We start from the raw sequence: 25,829 nt of genomic DNA, 5'->3' as shown, positions 1-25,829 counted from the left end.
GGGCTGGCCTACAACAGATACAGAATAGACCTCTAGACCAGGGCTGGCCTACAACAGATACAGAATAGACCTCTAGACCAGGGCTGGCCAACAAAATATACAGACTAGAGATGACCTCTAGACCAGGGCTGGCCTACAATAGATACAGAATAGACCTCTAGAACAGGGCTGGCCTACAACAGATACAGACTAGAGATGACCTCTAGACCAGGGCTGGCCTACAACTGATACAGAATAGAGATGACCTCTAGACCAGGGCTGGCCTACAACTGATACAGAATAGAGATGACCTCTAGACCAGGGCTGGCCAACAACTGATACAGAATAGAGATGACTTCTAGACCAGGGCTGGCTTGCAACAGAAACAGACTAGAGATAACCTCTAGACCAGGGCTGGCTTACAACAGATACAGACTAGAGATAACCTCTAGACCAGGGCTGGCTTACAACAGATACAGAATAGACCTCTAGACCAGGGCTGGCCTACAACTGATACAGACTAGAGATGACCTCTAGACCAGGGCTGGCATACAACTGATACAGAATAGAGATGACTTCTAGACCAGGGCTGGCTTACAACAGATACAGAATAGAGATGACTTCTAGACCAGGGCTGGCATACAACTGATACAGACTAGAGATGACCTCTAGACCAGGGCTGGCTTACAACTGATACAGAATAGAGATGACCTCTAGACCAGGGCTGGCATACAACAGACACACATTAAAGAAGATACACTAGATTTTTTTCAAGTGATTATGGTGTCAACTGTGATAAGTTGTTGACACCTGACCTCTTGGCCTGCAGGTAATGGCGGAGCTGAGTCTAGGTCACGTGACCCACAGTGTGATCGGAGGATGCACCTTCGCAGGGATCTCTGTGGGAGAGAGGAGGAGGAGGGTGTCCATTGCCATGCAGTTGCTTCAGTACCCTAGTGAGGACAAAGAAGCTCTTTGGTCATTGTCTGTGCAAAATTTCAGGAGGCATGCATGAAAAGGTTCCTTAAACAAACACATAGCTAGCTATACCATACATGACCAAAATATGTGAAGACAAATACAGGCTGTTTTACAAAACAAAGAATACAAATTTTCAACATCATGGATTATACTGTTAGGACAAGAGTATTTCACCTTGAGCGGAGGAAAACGTTGATCATCAAAAGTCCCCACAAAGTTCAACCACTAACAATGAGACTTGTGTCTAATAATAGACTAGAAACAGAGAGGAATGGACAGAGGGAGGGAGAGAGAGGGAGAGATGGAGGACGGGGGGCTAATGAAAGGCAGGGTTATCATACACTCAGGATTAAGCTGAGTGAATCCTGTGGGGGGTCCCAGGTGGAGTTTATCAGGGCCCGTGAACACCCACGAGGGTGAGGGTTCTTAGGCCTCATTCGGATTAGACGGACCACTCTCCTCCCAAACACTGGGCCACATTAATGAAGGGTTCCTGTCTGCTGCCTCGCCAATCAACCAGGAAATTAATAAATCATCACACAATTTAATGTATCTGTTAATTCCACTCATCCTTTACAAAGAGGCAATCTTTTAATTGTGTTAATTGGAGAAATTAACGGAAAAGAACACACTTATCTTAAAGAGTTGTCCCATAGAGAGGGACTTTGCCAAAGTTCAACTTTGTTTTAACATTTATACAAATTAATTTGGATTTTATGTGTTTTTTTCTATGTTAGATATTCCCTGATGTGTGACTTTGCGACATGTGATGTCGTTACAGAGGTCATCCTTATGGACGAGCCAACCACGAGCCCCGACAGCATGACAGCCAATCAGATTGTTGTTTTACTGGCTGAGCTGGCCAGAAGGGACCGCATCTTCATAGTGACCATTCACCAGCCACGCTCTGAAATTTTCAGGGTGAGGGAACGAGAATGAAGCTACTTAGTGTTATGTCTGTATGTTCAGTGGTTATGTCAATCTTCAGACTGTTTTCATCCATGAGAATAGTCTGTTAATGCAATATATTCTCTCTCTCTCAGGTATGATCCTGTTTTGTTTGTTCCTTTGTAGGTTTATTTAGTTTCCACTCAGTCATGTTCCCACACACAGATCCATGCACCTTACATACACCCTACATTATGACATTTCCACACCTCATTCCCTTTTCTTTGTTTAAAGTTAATAGTTTTTGTTTACAATAAAGAACCTTTTGATTGGCCTATACCTGTTGTTCATGTCCCCTCATTTTTGCCACAGGCTATGAGCCGGCCAGTGACAATGGGGACATGGTGAACTTTTTCAAGACCTTTGGCTACAAGTGTCCAGAATAGTAGAACCCCTTTGATATCTATGGTACAGTAATACACTGCTCAAAAAAATAAAGGGAACACTTAAACAACACAATGTAACTCCAAGTCAATCACACTTCTGTGAAATCAAACTGTCCACTTAGGAAGCAACACTGATTGACAATACATTTCACATGCTGTTGTGCAAATGGAATAGACAACAGGTGGAAATTATAGGCAATTAGCAAGACACCCCCAATAAAGGAGTGGTTCTGCAGGTGGGGACCACAGACCACTTCTCAGTTCCTATGCTTCCTGGTTAATGTTTTGGTCACTTTTGAATGCTGGCGGTGCTTTCACTCAAGTGGTAGCATGAGACGGAGTCTACAACCCACACAAGTGGCTCAGGTAGTGCAGCTCATCCAGGATGGCACATCAATGCGAGCTGTGGCAAGAAGGTTTGCTGTGTCTGTCAGCGTAGTGTCCAGAGCATGGAGGCGCTACCAGGAGACAGGCCAGTACATCAGGGGACGTGGAGGAGGCCGTAGGAGGGCAACAACCCAGCAGCAGGACCGCTACCTCCGCCTTTGTGCAAGGAGGAGCAGGAGAAGCACTGCCAGAGCCCTGCAAAATGACCTCCAGCAGGCCACAAATGTGCATGTGTCTGCTCAAACGGTCAGAAACAGACTCCATGAGGGTGGTATGAGGGCCCGACGTCCACAGGTGGGGGTTGTGCTTACAGCCCAACACCGTGCAGGACGTTTGGCATTTGCCAGAGAACACCAAGATTGGCAAATTCGCCACTGGTGCCCTGTGCTCTTCACAGATGAAAGCAGGTTCACACTGAGCACGTGACAGACGTGACAGAGTCTGGAGACGCCGTGGAGAACGTTCTGCTGCCTGCAACATCTTCCAGCATGACCGGTTTGGCGGTGGGTCAGTCATGGTGTGGGGTGGCATTTCTTTGGGGGGCCGCACAGCCCTCCATGTGCTCGCCAGAGGTAGCCTGACTGCCATTAGGTACCGAGATGAGATCCTCAGACCCCTTGTGAGACCATATGCTGGTGCGGTTGGCCCTGGGTTCCTCCTAATGCAAGATAATGCTAGACCTCATGTGGCTGGAGTGTGTCAGCAGTTCCTGCAAGAGGAAGGTGTTGATGCTATGGACTGGCCCGCCCGTTCCCCAGACCTGAATCCAATTGAGCACATCTGGGACATCATGTCTCGCTCCATCCACCAACGCCACGTTGCACCACAGACTGTCCAGGAGTTGGCGGATGCTTTAGTCCAGGTCTGGGAGGAGATCCCTCAGGAGACCATCCGCCACCTCATCAGGAGCATGCCCAGGCGTTGTAGGGAGGTCATACAGGCACGTGGAGGCCACACACACTACTGAGCCTCATTTTGACTTGTTTTAAGGACATTACATCAAAGTTGGATCAGCCTGTAGTGTGGTTTTCCACTTTAATTTTGAGTGTGACTCCAAATCCAGACCTCCATGGGTTGATAAATTGGATTTCCATTGATTACTTTTGTGTGATTTTGTTGTCAGCACATTCAACTATGTATAGAAAAAATAATTTAATAAGATTATTTCTTTCATTCAGATCTAGGATGTGTTGTTTAAGTGTTCCCTTTATTTTTTTGAGCAGTATATATTAACTTCACACAATGTATTCATGTACCGCCCCTATCCCTCTATTGACCCTCCCTCCTGGTCTGTCCTATGGATTGACCTACAATGGATCTGACCTCAGCGGACACGCGCTGCAGTGAGAAAGGCCACCACCTACAATGGATCTGATGTCAGCGGACACGCGCTGCAGTGAGAAAGGCCACCACCTACAATGGATTTGACGTCAGCGGACACGTGCTGCAATGAGGAAGGCCACCACCTACAATGGATCTGACGTCAGCGGACATGCGCTGCAGTGAGAAAGGCCACCACCTACAGTGGATCTGACGTCAGCGGACACGCGCTGCAATGAGGAAGGCCACCACCTACAATGGATCTGACGTCAGCGGACACGCGCTGCAATGAGGAAGGCCACCACCTACAATGGATCTGACGTCAGCGGACACGCGCTGCAATGAGGAAGGCCACCACCTACAATGGATCTGACGTCAGCGGACACGCGCTGCAATGAGGAAGGCCACCACCTACAATGGATCTGACGTCAGCGGACACGCGCTGCAATGAGAAAGGCCACCACCTACAGTGGATCTGACATCAGCGGACACGCGCTGCAGTGAGAAAGGCCACCACCTACAGCTACATGCACAAGATCACCTCGTCCTATCAGGACTCAGAGATCTAAAGGAGCATGCTGGGACAGATTAAGCAGAGCTGCTAGATGACAGACAAACTCAAGAGCAAATAGTCGCACAGCAGCCTGGCCAAACTGGCTGTGCTTCTCAGGTCAGAGGTCAAACTACTGTCACAGTTGGCTTGCTAACCCACCTCAATCTATGGTGTCTGCTGTACTGCTATTGATTATGAAGGGAAATAAATATTGTTCATTTCTGAGGGTATAGTAGCCTATGATGTGGTAGCGTGATGGCACATCCTGATTTACTGTTAGGCTCAGTCCCCGTCTAACCTCTTGCTTTCTTTCTTTAGGACTGTGAGGAACCTGTCTCAAGACTGGATGTGTCCTGATGCGTCTGTCCCAGAACCTCATCTATGGCCTGCTTGTGGCCTTCTTTGTCACAAAGCTAGATGAATACATTTCCAAGGGAGCGGTACAGGACCGGATTGGAATCATCTACCAAGCCATGGAGGCGTGGCCTTCACTGGCATGCTGAACGCTGTAGCTCTGTGTGACTTATCTTGTTGTTTCTGCTGGGTCTTCCCTGTATGTGGATATATTGAAGCAACATCTCAAGACATCAGTTTGGTCGCAAATGGGTCTTCCAAATGGACAATGACCCCAAGCATACTTCCAAAGTTGTGGCAAAATGGCTTAAGGACAACAAAGTCAAGGTATTGGAGTGGCCATCACAAAGCCCTGACCTCAATCCTATAGAAAATCTGTGGGCAGAACTGAAAAAGCAAGTGCAAGCAAGGAGGCCTACAAAGCTGACTCAGTTACACCAGCTCTGTCAGGAGGAATAGGCCAAAATTCACCTAACTTATTGTGAGAAGCTTGTGGAAGGCTACCTGAAACGTTTGACCCAAGTTAAACAATTTAAAGGCAATGCTACCAAATACTAATTGAGTGTATGTAAACTTCTGACCAACTGGGAATGTGATGAAATAAATAATTCTCTCTACTATTATTCTGACATGCCACAATCTTAAAGTGGTGATCCTAACTGACCTAAGACAGGGAATTTTTACTTTGATTAAATGTCACGAATTGTGAAAAACTTAGTTGAAATGTATTTGGCTAAGATGTATGTAAACTTCCGACTTCAGCTGTATGAATCCAAAACAATCGATATGAAATGTTCTTCAGTATATGATAATGGGAGCAGTTCTCTGGGTTTATTAAATGACTGTACAGGAGTCTGCTATGGCTGAAGTCTGTACGGTTTATTAAGTGACTGGACAGGTGTTTGCCATGGCTGAAATCCGTCTGTGCTTTAGAACATTCTGTTCTTTTGATCTCATTGGCTGAGAGAGGTGATGAGTCCATTAAGTTAGGTCTCCAGTTCCAGGCCTTTCCAAGACTTGGACATGTTTCTCTTGTACTGATCCAGTTCCTGTAGAAAAGACAGAAGGCACAATGTTATCATGAGTGTTTGGGGTTCATTCTACATGGTTTATCTATCCTATAGAATCCTATAGTGTTAAAACCATGTCAGGATACCATGCAAGACGACTGTCAAACAATGTAAGCTGTATAACAGAAAGCTGTTCTGGATGCTGAGCTCAGGGTTCAGCTGACTGATTCAGTTAGGTGATACATCTGACATGCTGTATATGACAGAGTCAATCAATATTGCTGGTAAAAACATATGAAACTCAGCGTGACCCGGAACTGAATTCTGACCTCATAAAAACCCATCTATAAAGGTTGCATCTGAAGCAAGTTCCACCTAATGGCCCTGTCTGGGTTCCTAGACTCATCTATCAAGGCACATGTTTGAGTCTTTAGTATCCACATTCTGTATATTGGCATGGATTCAGTACCCCAGTCTCTCAACTCCTATTGGCTGACTCCACCCATCACATGATCCCTGTCCAATGGGAGTGCTATCTGATTCAGTGACAATAAAACATCATCTGGACTCTTGGTGACAGCCAGATACACACCAGAGGTTACTTTAGTTCAGGGTTATTACGGGGCAATGCAGTGTAACTGGGCTTACTAGAAGACAAGTAGAGATGGTTGAGCTAGATTAGAAATACATGATAATCTTGACAATCTCCATGGACCCATACAGTGTGTGCTGTAGTCAACTCTTCTAACCCTAGGGTTACGTTTACACAGGCAGCCCAATTCTGATTTTTTTCCCCACTTTTTCTTTTGACCAATCAGATCAGAAACATTGGAGTTAAGACAGGGTTCATACTGTGTCTTTCTGGGCCCTCATGGAGTCAATCTGGGGCTCACTATACTGGGGGTCCTTGGCTGGGTCCTTCAGCTCTCTGTGGTGGTCACTGGTGTTCTGGTGGAAGACACGAGTAATGGATCAGTATCACACACACATATATTAACCTGTGTGTGTGAATGAGAGGGTATTTGTCCGTATGCAGGAATTACCTCAGGAGGGAAAACAACCTCAAACACTTTCTTCCACAGATCTAGAGGGTTTTTAGCATGAAGAGTCCCAATGTCCACATCTGTGGTTGGGGGAGAACCTGAAAAGTAGAGTGACATCAACTGTGTCATGTTACAATAACATACACAGTATCAGTATGATAAACAGTAGGGCACTTTAACACTGCCGTAATAATTGTTACCACAAGGGGGTGCTAAACACAACTCGCCTATCTGGCTGAAGGAGTCCATCCCAGCTGGAATGAGTAGAGGTTTACTGAGGTCAGAGGACATAGATTTCCTGTCAGTATAGGAGGAAACATGTACATCTGTGTTAATGTTGAATGACAGTGGACATTAATTATACTGGGCCTAAGTCTAGTGCTCTCAAATGATGACTAATTCCAGCACTGTCAAACTGTGGCATAAACAGATGGAGGGTAGAGCTCTTACCCTTTCTCTGTCCCGAATCCTAGTTGTGTGAATAAGCTCTTAGTTTTGGACATCAAGCTCTCAGACTTGCTGCTGGTAAACTACAGGTGAAAGGATGGACAGATGGTGAGGTAGAGAATAGACAGGTGAAAGGATGGACAGATGGTGAGGTAGAGAATAGACAGGTGAAAGGATGGACAGATGGTGAGGTAGAGAATAGACAGGTGAAAGGATGGACAGATGGAAAGGCAGAAAGAAAAGAACATCTTGTGTAATGAAACGATACCATCACTTATACATAGCATTTGAGATACTTGTTTGATATAGCCTACAGTGAAATACTGATATGCATAGGCACATTGGCAACTGTGATTATGACTATTAGGCCTACGGTTCTTACAATTAAAGAAGCTGCGTAGTAATGAGAAATAAACCGAAGGGTCTTGCAGATCACTTTCCTCTTCTCAGAGTCAAAGTCCTACAAAGAAAATGTATTTATCCGTCAAATACGGACAACTTTTCCTACAAAACCAGAAATCAATAGAAATAGCCAACAATTGTAAACACAAATCCAACAACTACATTCTTCAGGGTGAATATACACTACCGGTCAAAAGTTTTAGAACACCTACTTATTCAACGGTTTTTCTTAAATTTTTACTCTTTTCTACATTGTAGAATAATATTGAAGACATCAAAACTATGAAATATCACATATGGAATCATGTAGTAACATAAAAAGTGTTAAACAAATCAAAATATATTTTATATGAGATTCTTCAAATAGCCAACCTTTGCCTTGATGACAGCTTTGCACACTCTTGGCATTCTCTCAACTAGCTTCACCTGGAATGCTTTTCCAACAGTCTTGAAGAAGTTTCCACATATGCTGAGCACTTGTTGGCTGCTTTTCCCTCACTCTGCGGTCCAACTCACCCCAAACCATCTCAATTTGGTTGAGGTCGGCAGATTGTGGAGGCCAGGTCATCTGATGCAGCACTCCATCACTCCCCTTCTTGGTAAAATAGCCCTTACACTGCCTGGAGGTGTGTTGGGTCATTGTCCTGTTGAAAAACAAATGATAGTCCTACTAAGCCAAAACCAGATGGGATGGCGTATTGCTGCAGAATGCTGTGGTAGCCATGCTGGTTAAGTGTGACTTGAATTCTAAATAAATCACATAAGTCACCAGCAAAGCACCCCCACACCATCACACCTCCTCCTCCATGCTTTACGGTGGGAAATACACATGCAGAGATCATCCGTTCCCCCACACCGCGTCTCACAAAGACATGGCGTTTGGAACCAAAAATCTAAAATTTGGACTCCAGACCAAAGGACACATTTCCACCAGTCTAATGTCCATTGCTCGTGTTTCTTGGCCCAAGCAAGTCTCTTTTTCTTATTGGTGTCCTTTAGTAGTGGTTTCTTTGTAGAAATTCAACCATGAAGGCCTGATTCACACAGTCTCCTCTGAACAGTTGATGTTGAGATGCGTCTTACTTGAACTCTGTGAAGCATTTATTTGGGCTGCAATTTCTGAGGCTGGTAACTCTAATGAACTTATCCTCTGCAGCAGAGGTAACTGTGTCTTCCATTCCTGTGGTGGTCCTCATGAGAGACAGTTTCATCATAGCGCTTGATGGTTTTTGCAACTGCACTTGAAGAAATGTAAAAGTTCTTGACATTTTCTGTATTGACTGACCTTCATGTCTTAAAGTAATGATGGACTGTCATTTTCTTTGCTTATTTGAGCTGGTCTTGCCATAATATGTACTTGGTCTTTTACCAGATAGGGCTATCTTCTCTATACCCCCCCTACCTTGTCCCAACACAACTGATTGGCTCAAATGCATTAAGAAGGAAATAAATTCCACAAATTAACTTTTAGGATGGCAAACCTGTTAATTTAAATGCATTCCAGGTGACTACCTCATGAAGCTGGTTGAGAGAATGCCAAGAGTGTGCAATGCTGTCATCAAGGCAGGTAGCCTAGTGGTTAGAGTGTTGGACTAGTAACCGAAAGGTTGCAAGATCGAATCCCCGAGCTGACAAGGTAAAAATCTGTCGCTCTGCCCCTGATCAAGGCAGTTAACCCACTGATCCTAGGCCGTCATTGAAAATAAGAATTTGTTCTTAACTGACTTGCCTAGTTAAATAAATTTAAAATTTAAAATAAATTTAAAAAAAGGCAAAGGGTGGCTATTTGAAGAATCTCAAATACAAAATATATTATTTGCTTGACACTTTTTTTGGTTACTACATGATTCCATATGTGTTATATCATAGTTTTGATGTCTCACTATTATTCTACAATGTAGAAAATAGTCAAAATAAAGAAAAACCCTAGAATGAGTAGGTGTTCTAAAACATTTGACCGTAGTGTACTTATCAATACCTCTCAGATGAGTAGAAAACATATCTCACCTGAAATATATCAAACTTGCTGCCAATAATCAGCAGTGGAACAGGGAAGGGGTTGATCAGCTCTCTGTCCTGTTGGGAGACTCAGAGTTAATAGTCTATGTAGCAAAGACTCCTTTTACATTAATAATGCTGTGCTTTTTTAAAATCATAGCTACTAGAAAAAGTTGTTGTCTTACCGGGTGGTCTTTAGGGAGAACCATTGGGGGTCTGTTCTGGGCCTGCTGCTTGGACCCAGCTTTGGACTCTACTGTCCTTTGTTGCTTGGAGCAAGCTTTCTCCACCTGGGTCCGTGTTGTCTGAAGCAGCCTCTCCATGGTTCCCCATAGAGCATTGGGCTTGGACAGGTCCAGAACCAGCACCACAGACAGAGACCTGAGAAATCACACATAGACCTCTTTACTTTCATCAGCACAATGTCTCTGCAGAGTGGCTTTAGAGAAGAGGGCATGTGATGAACTACTCATTTAAGAAGCAGTTTAGGTAGTGGGACTGGGACTGACCTGACATTCTGAGCAGTGATGGGGATCTGAACCAGGTCTGATAGGGAGGTACCTCCACCCAGCTCCCACAGGTGAGCTATGTCTTTGGGCTGGAGGAGGAGAACAACAGGTCAGACTGATAATCACACACCATCAGCTCCCTGGAATTGTACAAATGAAAGCGGTGTCATACTGTGTTGTGTCCTCGCGCCCGTCTACCAAAGGTGTACTCCAACGCTAGAGTTGGTTTAGGAGGTTCATCCCTAGAAGAGAACAACATATAATTCACAGTAATAGAGACAGCTATGCTAGTATCTTACTATAAAAATACATCAGTGGTACTGAGAATAAACTCACCTGTCGAGGCACCGGAGCAAAATTGTAGTTTTACCCTAAGAGGGGGGGGAATATGATTATCAAGGATATCAACCACCCGAGCCACTGCCTGTTCACACCACTACCATCCAGAAGGCGAGGTCAGTACGGGTGCATCGAAGCCAGGCCTCTCTCAAGGCCATCAGACTGCTAAACAGCAATCACTAACTCAGAGAGGCTGCTGCCTACATTGAGACCCACTCACTGGCCACTTTAAGAAATGGATCACTAGTCACTTTATACAATGCACTGTAAATATTGCCACTTTAATAATGTTTACATATCGTACATTACTCATATCACATGCATATACTGTAATTCATACCATCTATTGCACCTTGCCTATGCCGCTCGGCCATCGCTCATCCATATACTTACATGTACATATTCTCATTCAACCCTTTAGATTTGTGTGTATTAGGTAGTTGTTGGGGAATTGTTTGGTATTACTGCACTGTTGGAACTAGAAGCACAAGCATTTCGCTACACTCGCATTAACATCTGCTAATCATGTGTATGTGACACATAAAATTGATTTGTAGGTTACTGCTGTGCTGGAACAAAACCCTTCACACCCAGTAGCTCTCCAGGACCAGATTTAGAGAACCCGGATCTCACTATTAGGAGGACTGTTAGCTAGTTTCTCCAGACACACAGTCATAAAGATGGCTACAACTTACCCCTTCTTTATTCCCAATGAAGAACACGGTTCTCTCGTTGAGTGACACTGGATCAACTCCGCCATCCTCCTCCCCTCCTTTCCCGTCCTCCCGACTCTGAACCTCCGCAGAGGCCAACTCCCACAGCGTGTCACTACTAGACAAAAGTTACGATGTAACCTTATTTGTTCATTCTGATAGTTTGTTGTCGCCCATAACAACGTTGTTAATAGCTGAGTAGCTAGCTCACATTAGCTAGCGTAACATTATATCAAATATACTGGTAACTAGCTAACCCCCGTTTAACTGTGGTTAAATGTTTTGCTAAAAAGGACGGTCCTCTGCTGCTACTAGCTAGTTAGCTAACGTTAGTTTAGAAAAACATGCACAATTGGAAGACCAAAGTGGCAAACAAGATCTTACCTTATCTTTGGCATTGACTACCTTTAAATTAAATGTAAAGACTTGAGTTTGATTGCCCCGTTGTTTGAAAATATGAAAGTCTAGCTTAACGTTTAAATGTCAGTCGCCTCAGATCGGTAAACGTTGCGCTGGGCAACGTCGCAGTTCGATGATGGAATTTAGCACTTTGCCCAAAGGGTTTGTGGGAAAGGCAGTTTCAAGAGTCAGAGACTAACGTTAGATGAAAAACATAATAATTTACAGGATGAGCCACAGTAATTCTGTACTTTTTGGTGATGGATGTACAGTTTTAGAATCATAAGGACCTTATCTTTCATATCAGCGAGAAATACAAAATCTATTCACAGTTAAAAATGGAGACACCTTGATAGGGATTATGTGTTCCCACACAGCCAGATCTGCAGAAAAAAAGGATGACAATGTGCTAATTAGCTATCGAGCATGTTATGAACACCTGTGTCTAAGCGTAACTGGAGAAGTGTAGTTTGGTCGCATGGAGGCCCCATAGCTGTATGGATGTGTTACTGCTACAGTGTAGTTTAGTAGGATGGATGCCCCTATAGCTGTATGGATCTGTAACTGCTACAGTGTAGTTTAGTAGGATGGAGGCTCCATAGCTGTATGGATCTCTAACTGCTACAGTTAAATATTACTTTTTTAAAAAGGATTCTTTCTCGCTGATGAAAGATAAGGGCCATATGTTTTGAAAGCCATATCGCATGCGATGATTATTAATGTTATTAAAAGTTAAAACACAGCGTCAGGATTATAGTTCACGAGGCAGTCGTGGACGAAGCTAACGGCTGAGAATTATGTACAAACCTGAGTCTTCCAAGAGTGAAATGTTACCCCTGCTTAGCTAAATCCCAGGCAGTAGCTCACAAGTCTTGGAAGTCAGCAAGTTACAAAATGTTTTGCTTGTCAGCAATCAAGTTTTTAAGATATGTAACTTTCAAAATACCTTATGGGGAAGATTTCTGTATGATTTCGGTATTTTGAAAGTTACATATCTTGAAAACTTGATTGCTGACAAGCAAAACATTTTGGAACTATGTCAACAATGGACTAATGAAACAAATACCAAAATTCCATTTTTGGAGTATTCCTTTAAGTAGGCTAGTTTTAGGGGTATCTGTACTTTACTTAAGTATTTATATTTGTGACAACTTTTGCTTTTACTCTGGTACATTCCTAAAGGAAATTTTACTCATACATTTTTCCTGACTTTTTAAAATGCTAAGGCAGAGCAATTATGGATGGCTGTCTGCGCTATTTAAATGTCCTTATATCAAATAGTTTATGTTACAGGTGTATAGGTTACACAACAAGATTACTAGGAGAGATGGAGACCCCTCACACTTTGTGGACAAATCCAAAACGGAGGTTGCAAAAATACAGACGATTGATTTGGACATGATTATTCCCAAAAAGTGCATTGAGCAGAAAAGTGCATAAATGAAAGGTGAAAAACAAAATACAAATGTTTAGGTATCAAACCATCATCAGTGTTAAGGTGAGCAAACAAAGCAGTCTAAAAACTGCTCAGTATCAAAACATACGAGTCACCATGAAATAGGTGTGCAAACTATAACTCATTGAAAACCAACCTGTCTTGTTTCTACAGCAAAAATCCATGTAAATAAGGGAAGAATCTAAACGTTTTATTTCATTGAAAAAAAGTAACATAACAAAAAACATGAATTGCAACAATAAAATACATTGAATTAACAAAATAAATAAAATGGTGGTTTATACAAAACATGAAACAGAGAAGTAAAACACTGATAAGATGTGTAAACTTTCAAATTAACAAAAAAAGTATACCGAGCATTTCATTATTCCCATCACTTTCTTTTTTAATGTAATATACTGACAAACATGGTGTGCAGAGGATAGGTACAGAGGCATCTCATTCTGATATCATCTGTTCTATTTAGGTTTTTGGTTTTGTCCTTTTGAATTCGTAAAACCACTCACGGTGACACTTGAAGAGCTTTTGACACATTTGACAAATTATACAATTTCAGCCCACTCTTGATGATTCCTCATCTTTAAAAAACATTATGCCATTTTAATATTCAAACTGGGCACTTAGTGACATCAAAGTCTGTATATGAAGCAGAAAAGATGGAGCATGTCTTCTGGTACCTAACTTCACTATTGCTTAAGTATCTAAATACTGTTGCACTATCTTGAATACATTTTATTCTATGACACATAACTTTACATGAAAGGCTTGTAAAATGGTCAGGCTAACCCTCCAAAAGGGAACTAAAGAGAAGCAGAAAACGCAGTGAGGATGTCAAGTCTATACACACATACTGTATGAGTACATGAAAACATCCTCCCTTATGGAAATGTAGAATAGTGAGCGATTCAATGTCAGTAAAAGGCTTGCTATAGAAGTCTTATGATCATCATTCATATATGTAGTAATGACAGTGGGTATAGCTAATGCAACTTTGACAGTAACTTCTTTAATGACAGTGGTTACAGCTAATGAAGCTTTGACGGTAACTTTGTTGCAGTCATGTTGTTTCATACAATTTTAAAGACCAATTTAAAGTCCTTGTAAATCAACACTAAACAGACAGAGGTCCTTTTGATAGAAGACCAACCAGCTCTCTCCAACAAAGGCCATTCTGGGTGTACATCTTGTAAACGATTATGGACTCATGTTACTGTATAAAGTACTACAGTAAAGAGGAGGGATTCAGAACAGTCCAATATGAAAAAGATCTGGTCAACGTCACATTTTCATTTTCACTTCCAGTTTACAAAGATACTGCATAGTCGTAACAGGAAAAATATCAAGTAATGCAAATCATATGAAATACGTAATTCAGGTCAAGGACCAGGCTTAAGGGCTCTACACAGTCTACGCAAACGGAGCCAACGGAGGTTCGTTTGTGTCGTGTTCCAAAAATGAATCGTTTAGGCTACATACAAGCATCACTGTACTGTAACATAGTTTAACATGGTACTGTAACAGTCTTAAATCGTTTCAAACAGTAGAAACATTTTTTACTGTAAATTGCATTTCACCATAATAATGTGTAAGATTCTCTGGGTACAGAATTGCTCAGAGAAGTTGAAATTCTGTATTTTAGACAAATGTGTGCAGAAAATAGATAGAAAACAGATTACCAGCAAAACAGACAAATTACTGTTCAAAATACAATAAGTAACATTTTGAGTTTGCTCCACTGTACACTTATTTCACGTTTGAAAACTTGGCTCACATAAAAAAAACTCTTTACTGTTAGCTTTGGTAGGTTACTGGTTATAGGGTGGTGGATGTTCATCCTGAAATATTCCCGAAAGAGGGGAAATTGTTCTTTGAGGCAGGTGTTCTATATACGAAGCATCGCAGAGGGTGGGAACCTCCTCACTTCTGAGTGATGTCACTCTCTTCTCCACTGGGGTGGATGCGGTTGAAGTGCAGGCTTCCCAGGTCTCTGGCTGACACAGACCCTGACCCCTTAGTGGGTGCCGAGGAGGCGGTGTAGCCCTTGGCTGCAGGGCCTGGGAGGGTCTTCTGGGGCCCCTGAGAACCAGGAGAGGGCATGGGTGTAAGGGGGCTGGTCAGGTCAAGGCTGCTCAGGGCATCCAGGGTGCCTTCAGGATCCACCATAACATTTATCACTGTATGAGAAATACAGGAGAATGGTTGAAAAAGATGAGCTTTTGTTTGGTTTTGATCATATATGTTGAAGCAGGTGGAATGCATGTAGTGAAACTAATGTGTGTATAAGTCAATCTATTTGCAATGCACATTCCTCTTAGCGGTGGTCTGCCGTGCTCTCACACCTTGTAGCTGCTTCTCCACTCTCTTCAGCTCCAAGACGATAGAGGAGATGTCCTATTCCAAGAGAAGTAAGGGGAAGTCATGACATTAGAGAGGAATAAAAGTATCTTCCTTATAAAAGTTGCTTTGTTATGATGCTTTTTAAAAAAAATTTACAATAATGAAAAAATACATGTACAACCTGTTTTTTCCTTACCTTGTTAGAGGTTTTGAGGAGTGGTATGTCGCTGTCAGATCGGAGTTTGCTCTCAATCTCATCCCAATTCCTGTCCTTGTCTTTGAACAATATTCTGGAAAAATCATAGTTCATAGAGCTAAGACTTGCTTTGCTAACATCTCCTTGATCTCTTGTGAATGTCAGATATAGAGATAAACAACATAAAGAGCTTGATTGTTACCGTATTTTTCCTGCTGTTTTGTCAACAGACTGTCTGATTTGGGCTGACAGCTGAGAGACAGATGTGAGCAGCAGACTGTCCAACACTGCCTCATCTCTGTTCCATGTGCGTCTCTGGAGGACGCTGTCCAGGCTGTCTGGGGCGCGGGGGCGCTGCGGCACAGCGCGTCCGTTTATCTCAGGGGCCTTGCTCTGCAAAACGGGAGGGATTTTCCTGAAGTTGAGGCTCTCGTCAAACACACAGTCAATCAGCTATGAGGGGAAGAGGAAGTGATGAGGGTCAGTTATATGTGGCATCTGTATGATGCTGTGGTTTCCACAACTTAAGCATGTTATACTGTATCTACTCGGTATTAATGTATACTATCACTATGCTACAGATTATCATAATATGAGTTAGATTAATTAGGTATTAAAGAAGTTAGCAGAGAAAGGTCAATGAAAGCTCGTTAATAACATTTTAATATACACATTTTAATTATATCTAAACAGTATATAGCATACTCAAAATGGGATAGAGGAAAGCTCAAAGCATAATGCCAGTTCACAGTCCACACCTCCTGCAGCTGATCAAAGCATAATGCCAGTTCACAGTCCCACCTTCTGCAGCTGATCAAAGCATAATGCCAGTTCACAGTCCACACCTTCTGCAGCAGATCAAAGCATAATGCCAGTTCACAATCCCACCTTCTGCAGCAGATCAAAGCATAATGCCAGTTCACAGTCCACACCTCCTGCAGCTGATCAAAGCATACTGCCAGTTCACACCTTCTGCAGCAGATCAAAGCATAACGCCAGTTCACAGTCCCACCTTCTGCAGCAGATCAAAGCATAATGCCAGTTCACAGTCCACACCTTCTGCAGCAGATCAAAGCATAATGCCAGTTCACAGTCCACACCTTCTGCAGCAGATCAAAGCATAATGCCAGTTCACAGTCCACACCTCCTGCAGCAGATCAAAGCATACTGCCAGTTCACAGTCCACACCTTCTGCAGCTGATCAACGCATACTGCCAGTTCACAGTCCCACCTTCTGCAGATCAAAGCATACTGCCAGTTCACAGTCCCACCTTCTGCAGATCAAAGCATACTGCCAGTTCACAGTCCCACCTTCTGCAGATCAAAGCATAATGCCAGTTCACAGTCACACCTTCTGCAGCAGATCAAAGCATAATGCCAGTTCAGTCCACACCTTCTGCAGATCAAAGCATAATGCCAGTTCACAGTCCACACCTTCTGCAGCTGCTCAAAGCATAACGCCAGTTCACAGTCCACACCTTCTGCAGCTGATCAAAGCATAATGCCAGTTCACAGTCCCACCTTCTGCAGCAGATCAAAGCATAATGCCAGTTCACAGTCCACACCTTCTGCAGCAGATCAAAACATAATGCCAGTTCACAGTCCACACCTTCTGCAGCTGATCAAAGCATAATGCCAGTTCACAGTCCACACCTTCTGCAGCAGATCAAAGCATAATGCCAGTTCACAGTCCACATCTTCTGCAGATCAAAGCATAATGCCAGTTCACAGTCCCACCTTCTGCAGCAGATCAAAGCATAATGCCAGTTCATAGTCCCACCTTCTGCAGCAGATCAAAGCATAATGCCAGTTCCCAGTCCCACCTTCTGCAGCAGATCAAAGCATAATGCCAGTTCACAGTCCACACCTTCTGCAGCAGATCAAAGCCAAAGTGATGCTGAAGCAGTATGTTGAGCATTAGTAGTAGAAGGAAGGAAGAAGTCAAACACCTTTTGCAAGCCCTCCTGCGTGCCCTCCTGCGTGCGGCCTACCACTTCGTGGGTGTCAATGGTGGAGCCGGGTGTGGTGGCGGCGGTGCTGACAGTGGTGCTGGGAGCCGTGCCAGAGGAGCTGACTGAGTCGATCTCTCCGGCCACATCGTGGATCTCCCGGGCAAGGATGGCCAGGTCCTTGGTCAGGTCTTGACTGATCCTACGCACACAGGGAAATAACCAGACAGGCTGCTGGAACACTTCTCTAAATCAGTACACACACAGATATCTCACAATGATACAGTATTACCTAAGACTACTCATTAGACATTGAGGAACTTCTGTAAGTCAGCCTCAACAAAAAGCATTTAGCCTACTGTATAATCAATTGACACAGCACATAGAACCATTCTAAAGATTGAAAATTGTCTAACCTCCATCTAGAGGCCGAAGTGAATTGACAATATTCACTTGTAAACGACAATATCCTACACAAGCATTGTATGCAGGGAACCTGAACTAAAAAATGTTTACACTAAGAGATGCTTGCGATAACATAACGTTATCTTCCATTACTTTCAATCTCCTTGTCTGATGCAGGCCCCTTCTTTTGTAAGAAATTCCTTGTGCTTGCTCTGAGGCAGTATGAATCTGTCCTTTTCTCACTGCTGTCTGCCCAGTTCAGTCTCCCTGATCCAAATCCAATCAGTTTTCCACTTACATTTTTTTGTGGAAACAACGTTGATTCAACCAGTTTTTGCCCAGTGGGATGGTTCTCTCTCATGACCATCATACTATGTGAAAGTCCCTGCTGAGTCGGGAACCATTTATTACAGCTTGACAAAACAGAACACCTCAGTTAGAGTGGACTAACTAAAGATCACAATTGTTTAATGAGAGTAAAAACACTAACCTATTCCTGGGGATGCCCTATCTCCAGATCATATTTACCACCTGTGCCATGTCCATGAGGCATATAAACTGAACTGAGCTTCCTTGTGTGTGTGTGTGTGTGTGTGTGTGTGTATAAGCTTCAGTAGATGAGTACCTGGCAATCTCCTCGCTGTGAGCGGTCCAGTCCTTGACGTCCTCCTCCTGTTGTTCTCTCATGCGGTGTTTGAGGACCACGCCTCCAGGGCCAACCTGACCAGAGTTAAGGCTGCTGGTGGAGCCCCCCAGTCTGGTACCCCTCAGGACCGGGTGTGGGCGCAGGGGGCGCCCGGGTTTGGGGGAGGTTCTGTTGGAGCCAAACTCCTCCTCGGAGGTGGATCCATACTCTGGGGGCAATCGTCTCCACCTGTTAGAGGCTAAGGTCAGGGAGAAAGATACAACACAATTATCTCTTGATAACTGTATTTGAGGGTATTTCAGTTATTCAAAAAGCAGCGGATGCTCACATTGTCTAAAGCATTCTATCTTAAAGCAAGCCAAGCAGACTCTGATCTCTACACAAATCATGACAAGATAGATGTGGTTTTAACAGTGGCACATAAAGATCTCTACACAAATCATGACAAGATAGATGTGGTTTTAACAGTGGCACATAAAGATCTCTACACAAATCATGACAAGATAGATGTGGTTTTAACAGTGGCACATAAAGATCTCTACACAAATCATGACAAGATAGATGTGGTTTTAACAGTGGCACATAAAGATCTCTACACAAATCATGACAAGTTAGCCTGACGTGAGGCTGGTGGAGATGGATGTGGCTCTAAGTTGCACGTAATCAGTGAAGGTACACAGTACCTGAATAGCTGGTCACTAATCAAATACACTATAATAGTGAGTCTTTTAATCCTATGTAGGCCTGAATCCAGTGCTTCAATGTGTCCGTTTCCTGTTTCCAGTGACTACTGCTCTTTTAGAAGGTGAGGTCACTGCCACTCATGGTGGATCAAGCCTTAAAAAAAGTCTAAGTCATGGGGTGGGGGGTATTAAGCTAACATATAGAATTGTTTTAATATGGTCATACCATGGATCATTTAGCGATTTCATTTTAAATTTTAGGACCCCGTTAGGTATCAAAATACTTATTTTGTTTGTACTTATTTGATAAAATGTTTAAATTGGCCTTTACTACCATAGCCCATAGAAACACACTGAATAACACATTCATTTTGAAATGTCCGTCCTATATCTAGGAGATAGAAGAAAGCGCAGGAAATCTTTTTTGGGACACATATTTCACCCCTTATTTTTGTTGTAACAAAAACTCCTTTCAGACAAGTCCCGTGACACTTGTGAGGGTCGTAGAGCAAAACGCAGAACACCATCGTGTCCGTAATAGTTTTGTAGGCTAAACCATTCAGACGCTACAGACATTTTCACAAGAAGACCGTTTTTTCAAGATGTCTCATGGTCTGACAAACACCGCTGTAGCTCGGCCACCATCTGACATAGGCAGATGCGGTGGATTGAGACACAGCTTAAACTGATAGATTTTTATGGGGATTTTTTATATTACGTTACTTAGATTGACGCAGCGATGAGTCAGTAGACTCCGGGGATAGCTGACACCTGCATAGCTGATGTTTTGGCGTGTCGGAAGCATAACTGTGTTGGAGCTGTGAAATCAATGAGCAGCTGCTCTTGCGACCATTGTCAGGAAGCCACACCCATCCCACTCCCGTTAGAAGTTCAGAAGGAGAAAGTGTAGGATATATAGAAATAATGATGCTGAAATTATGAGAGGTTCTATCAGCCTAATGGAGGTGTGGATTACATCTCACATTCCAGTGTTCAAACTTGTAAACGAGGCTGCATGGGATTTCTCTTAATGTGACTCCATGCAGCCAATGGCAATGTCCGCTTTAGGTATAATACCAGAAGCTGCGTGTGGATTTGATAGCTCTAACGCAGTTCCACCTCCAACACCACCAGAACAACCGCGATGTGGATGTCAGCTAGCGTGGATCTGGTAGAATCTGAACCTCTTGTTTCAGTTGATGGGTGTGGATCTGGTAGAATCTAAGCCTCTTGTTTCAGTTGATGGGTGTGGATCTGATAGAATCTAAGCCTCTTGTTTCAGTTGAAGTGTGTGGATCTGATAGAATCTAAACCTGTCATTTCAGTTGAAGGGTGTGGATCTGATATAATCTAAACCTGTCGTTTCAGTTGATGGGTGTGGATCTGATATAATCTAAACCTGTCGTTTCAGTTGATGGGTGTGGATCTGATATAATCTAAACCTGTCGTTTCAGGTGAAGGGTGTGGATCTGATAGAATCTAAACCTGTCGTTTCAGTTGAAGGATGTGGATCTGATAAAATCTAAGCCTGTTGTTTCAGTTTAAAGTTTTCCATTTACATAACGATGAAAATAATGTAATTGAAGCAATTTTGAGGCTGTATCTAGAATGAAAGGCTATCATTTGACAAGCTTGTGTTAATAATGTCATTATTAGGAACAATGATAAACACCAGTTAAAAAGGCAGACTAATTCCCGTCAGCTGACACACAACAAAAGCATCCAACGATGGCGCCCCATCACCCAAGCATCAAACAAGAGGGTATGGACATCTTGGAAGACAAGTTAAGCTATTGCTTCTCACAATGTCACATTAACGCAAAATGTGTAATGTACAGTGTTGACCAAATGCTCTCTCTAGATTTCAAATATACTGCTCAAAAAAATAAAGGGAACACTTAAACAACACATCCTAGATCTGAATGAAAGAAATAATCTTATTAAATATTTTTTTCTTTACATTGTTGAATGTGCTGACAACAAAATCACACAAAAATAATCAATGGAAATCCAATTTATCAACCCATGGAGGTCTGGATTTGGAGTCACACTCAAAATTAAAGTGGAAAACCACACTACAGGCTGATCCAACTTTGATGTAATGTCCTTAAAACAAGTCAAAATGAGGCTCAGTAGTGTGTGTGGCCTCCACGTGCCTGTATGACCTCCCTACAATGCCTGGGCATGCTCCTGATGACGTGGCGGATGGTCTCCTGAGGGATCTCCTCCCAGACCTGGACTAAAGCATCCGCCAACTCCTGGACAGTCTGTGATGCAACGTGGCGTTGGTGGATGGAGCGAGACATGATGTCCCAGATGTGCTCAATTGGATTCAGGTCTGGGGAATGGGCGGGCCAGTCCATAGCATCAATGCCTTCCTCTTGCAGGAACTGCTAACACACTCCAGCCACATGAGGTCTAGCATTGTCTTGCATTAGGAGGAACCCAGGGCCAACCGCACCAGCATATGGTCTCACAAGGGGTCTGAGGATCTCATCTCGGTACCTAATGGCAGTCAGGCTACCTCTGGCGAGCACATGGAGGGCTGTGCGGCCCCCCAAAGAAATGCCACCCCACACCATGACTGATCCACCGCCAAACCGGTCATGCTGGAGGATGTTGCAGGGAGCAGAACGTTCTCCACGGCGTCTCCAGACTCTGTCACGTCTGTCACATGTGCTCAGTGTGAACCTGCTTTCAGCTGTGAAGAGCACAGGGCGCCAGTGGTGAATTTGCCAATCTTGGTGTTCTCTGGCAAATGCCAAACGTCCTGCACGGTGTTGGGCTGTAAGCACAACCCCCACCTGTGGACGTCGGGCCCTCATACCACCCTCATGGAGTCTGTTTCTGACCGTTTGAGCAGACACATGCACATTTGTGGCCTGCTGGAGGTCATTTTGCAGGGCTCTGGCAGTGCTTCTCCTGCTCCTCCTTGCACAAAGGCGGAGGTAGCGGTCCTGCTGCTGGGTTGTTGCCCTCCTACGGCCTCCTCCACGTCTCCTGATGTACTGGCCTGTCTTCTGGTAGCGCCTCCATGCTCTGGACACTACGCTGACAGACACAGCAAACCTTCTTGCCACAGCTCGCATTGATGTGCCATCCTGGATGAGCTGCACTACCTGAGCCACTTGTGTGGGTTGTAGACTCCGTCTCATGCTACCACTAGAGTGAAAGCACCGCCAGCATTCAAAAGTGACCAAAACTTCAGCCAGGAAGCATAGGAACTGAGAAGTGGTCTGTGGTCCCCACCTGCAGAACCACTCCTTTATTGGGGGTGTCTTGCTAATTGCCTATAATTTCCACCTGTTGTCTATTCCATTTGCACAACAGCATGTGACATTTATTGTCAATCAGTGTTGCTTCCTAAGTGGACAGTTTGATTTCACAGAAGTGTGATTGACTTGGAGTTACATTGTGTTGTTTAAGTGTTCCCTTTTTTTTTTTGAGCAGTGTATATCAATTGGATTCACTGTAGTAACATCTTAACTACATGACAAGTTCTAATATGCTATGGCAATGTCTTAAAAAACCATTTCCACTAGAGGGAGTACAGTCCCTAAACAACAGAGCCCAGTGCTAATCACAACATTGCTTATGTCTTGCATCAGCAATGAGGTTAGGTTCCCTCAGTGGCAATTGTCTTAATCTGTTTGGCTCTGTATTGTCAATTAAGATACACTAAAAGATCAGTCAGCTTTGGCCGATAACAATGTCACTTCTAGCCAATTTGAAACTTGTGGCCATAGGATTTAGACCAGGGCTCCCCAACCCTATTCCTGGAAAGCTACCCTCCTGTAGGTTTACACCGGGACTCCCCAACCCTATTCCTGGAAAGCTACCCTCCTGTAGGTTTACACCGGGACTCCCCAACCCTATTCCTGGAAAGCTACCCTCCTGTAGGTTTACACCGGGGCTCCCCAACCCTATTCCTGGAAAGCTACCCTCCTGTAGGTTTACACCGGGGCTCCCCAACCCTATTCCTGGAAAGCTACCCTCCTGTAGGTTTAAACCGGGGCTCCCCAACCCTGCTCCTGGAGAGCTAACCTCCTGTAGGTTTACACCGGGGCTCTCCAACCCTGCTCCTGGAGAGCTAACCTCCTGTAGGTTTACACCGGGGCTCTCCAACCCTGCTCCTGGAGAGCTAACCTCCTGTAGGTTTACACCAGGGCTCTCCAACCCTGCTGCTGGAGAGCTAACCTCCTGTAGGTTTACACCAGGGCTCTCCAACCCTGCTCCTGGAGAGCTAACCTCCAGTAGGTTTACACCAGGGCTCTCCAACCCTGCTCCTGGAGAGCTAACCTCCTGTAGGTTTACACCAGGGCTCTCCAACCCTGTTCCAGGAGAGCTAACCTCCTGTAGGTTTACACCAGGGCTCTCCAACCCTGTTCCAGGAGAGCTGACCTCCTGTAGGTTTACACCAGGGCTCTCCAACCCTGTTCCAGGAGAGCTACCCTCCTGTAGGTTTTTGCTCCAACCCCAGTTGTAACTAACCTGGTTCAGCTTATCAAGCAGCTAATTATTAAAATCTAACCACCACCACACACACACACTAAACACCACCACACACACACACACTAAACACACACACACACACACACACTAAACACCACCACACAAACACACACACACACACACTATACACCACACACTAAACATCACCACAAAACACCACCACACAAACACACTAAACACTACCACACCACACACACTAAACAACACCACCACACACACTAAACAACACCACCACACACACTAACCACCACACACACACTAAACACCCCACCACACACACACTGAACACCACCACACACACACACACACACTAAACACCCCACCACACACACACTGAACACCACCACACACACACACACACACTAAACACCCCACCACACACACACTAAACACCCCACCACACACACACACACACACTAAACACCACCACACACACACTAAACACCACCACACACACACACACACACACACACACTAAACACCACCACACACACTAAACACCACCACAACACCACACACACTAAACACAACAGACACACACACTAAACACCCCCCCACACACACACACTAAACACCACCACCCCCACACACACTAAACACCACCCACACTAAACACCACACACACACACACACACAAACCACCACCACACACACACAAACCACCACCACACACACACAAACCACTACCACACACAAACCACTACCACACACACACACCAAACACCACCACACCACCACCACACACATTAAACCCCACCACACACACACACCACACACTCACACACTAAACACCACCACACACTCACACACTAAACACCACCACACACTCACACACTAAACACCACCACACACTCACTCACACACTAAACACCACCACACACTCACTCACACACTAAACACCACCACACACTCACACACTAAACACCACCACACCACAGACTAAACACCACCACACCACACACTAAACACCACACTGAACACCACCACACAAACACACTAAACACCACACTGAACACCACCACACAAACACACTAAACACCACCACACAAACACACTAAACACCACACACACACACTAAACACCACCACACACACACACACACACACACACTAAACACCACCACACCACCCACACACTAAACACCACCACACTAAACACCACCACACACACACTAAACACCACCACAACACACACACTAAACACCACACACTCTAAACACCACAACAACACCACACACACTAACCACACACACTAAACACCACCACACCACACACACTAAACACCACACACTCTAAACACCACAACAACACCACACACACTAACCACACAAACACTAAACACCACCACACACCACACACAAACACTAAACACCACCACACACACACACTAAACACCACCACACACACACTCTAAACACCACCACACCACACACACTAAACACCACACCACCACACACACTAAACACCACACCACACACACTAAACCCCACACCACACACACTAAACCCCACACCACACACACTAAACCCCACACACACACACTAAACACCACCCACACACACACTAAACACCACCCACTAAACACCACCCACATACACACTAAACACCACCCACATACACTAAACACCACCCACACACAAACACACTAAACACCACGACACACACACACACTAAACACCACCACACACAAACACACTAAACACCACCACTACACACACTAACCACCACTACACACACACACTAACCACCACCACACACACACACACTAAACACCACACACTCTAAACTCCACAACAACACCACACACACTAACCACACAAACACTAAACACCACCACACACCACACACACTAACCACACAAACACTAAACACCACCAC

General features: G+C 44.1%; 2 protein-coding genes across 4 annotated transcripts in view; both read right to left on the bottom strand.

Annotated features, from left to right (window-relative positions):
* Nucleotides 1-5,768: 5,768 nt before the first annotated feature.
* Nucleotides 5,769-11,934, bottom strand: dync2li1 (dynein, cytoplasmic 2, light intermediate chain 1). 3 transcript variants are annotated; one of them, XM_014210574.3, is made up of 13 exons: nucleotides 11,754-11,934; nucleotides 11,352-11,487; nucleotides 10,654-10,688; nucleotides 10,490-10,559; nucleotides 10,318-10,406; nucleotides 9,994-10,189; nucleotides 9,818-9,886; nucleotides 7,791-7,868; nucleotides 7,412-7,491; nucleotides 7,189-7,259; nucleotides 6,962-7,059; nucleotides 6,771-6,866; nucleotides 5,769-5,957 (listed from the first exon to the last, which is right to left on the bottom strand). In XM_014210574.3, the coding sequence occupies exons 1-13, from the start codon at nucleotides 11,765-11,767 to the stop codon at nucleotides 5,895-5,897; spliced, it is 1,095 nt and encodes a 364-aa protein (XP_014066049.1). In that variant the 5' UTR covers nucleotides 11,768-11,934; the 3' UTR covers nucleotides 5,769-5,894. The 3 variants fall into 3 exon arrangements, with proteins under 3 accessions (XP_014066049.1, XP_014066052.1, XP_014066057.1); XM_014210577.3 differs by having other exon boundaries at nucleotides 11,352-11,484; XM_014210582.3 differs by lacking the exon at nucleotides 7,791-7,868.
* Nucleotides 11,935-13,393: 1,459 nt separating this feature from the next.
* Nucleotides 13,394-25,829, bottom strand: part of LOC106610889 (centrosomal protein of 170 kDa) — an 85,751-nt gene continuing 73,315 nt past the window's right edge. Inside the window, exons 13-18 of the mRNA XM_014210552.3 lie at nucleotides 18,737-18,995; nucleotides 17,707-17,908; nucleotides 15,960-16,210; nucleotides 15,758-15,851; nucleotides 15,564-15,615; nucleotides 13,394-15,398 (exon numbers count right to left, since the gene is read on the bottom strand). Of these exons, the coding sequence (XP_014066027.1) occupies nucleotides 15,142-15,398; nucleotides 15,564-15,615; nucleotides 15,758-15,851; nucleotides 15,960-16,210; nucleotides 17,707-17,908; nucleotides 18,737-18,995 (1,115 nt within the window). The 3' untranslated portion in view covers nucleotides 13,394-15,141. The remainder of the gene's footprint in view (nucleotides 15,399-15,563; nucleotides 15,616-15,757; nucleotides 15,852-15,959; nucleotides 16,211-17,706; nucleotides 17,909-18,736; nucleotides 18,996-25,829) is intronic.

The sequence above is a fragment of the Salmo salar genome, chromosome 01, assembly GCF_965601325.2.
Source record: "Salmo salar chromosome 01, fSalSal1, whole genome shotgun sequence".
In the NCBI taxonomy this organism is placed as follows: Eukaryota; Metazoa; Chordata; class Actinopteri; order Salmoniformes; family Salmonidae; genus Salmo; species Salmo salar.
This window is presented reverse-complemented; position numbering and strand designations above follow the sequence as displayed.

What these genes read in the sequence shown, in the direction of transcription:
- dync2li1 (XM_014210574.3), bottom strand. An exon ending in TTGCTCCGGTGCCTCGACAG is followed by an intron (nt 10,560 to 10,653) that starts GTGAGTTTATTC and finishes GTTCTCTTCTAG; the next exon opens with GGATGAACCTCCTAAACCAA. An exon ending in AGGTTGTTTTCCCTCCTGAG is followed by an intron (nt 6,867 to 6,961) that starts GTAATTCCTGCA and finishes GTCTTCCACCAG; the next exon opens with AACACCAGTGACCACCACAG.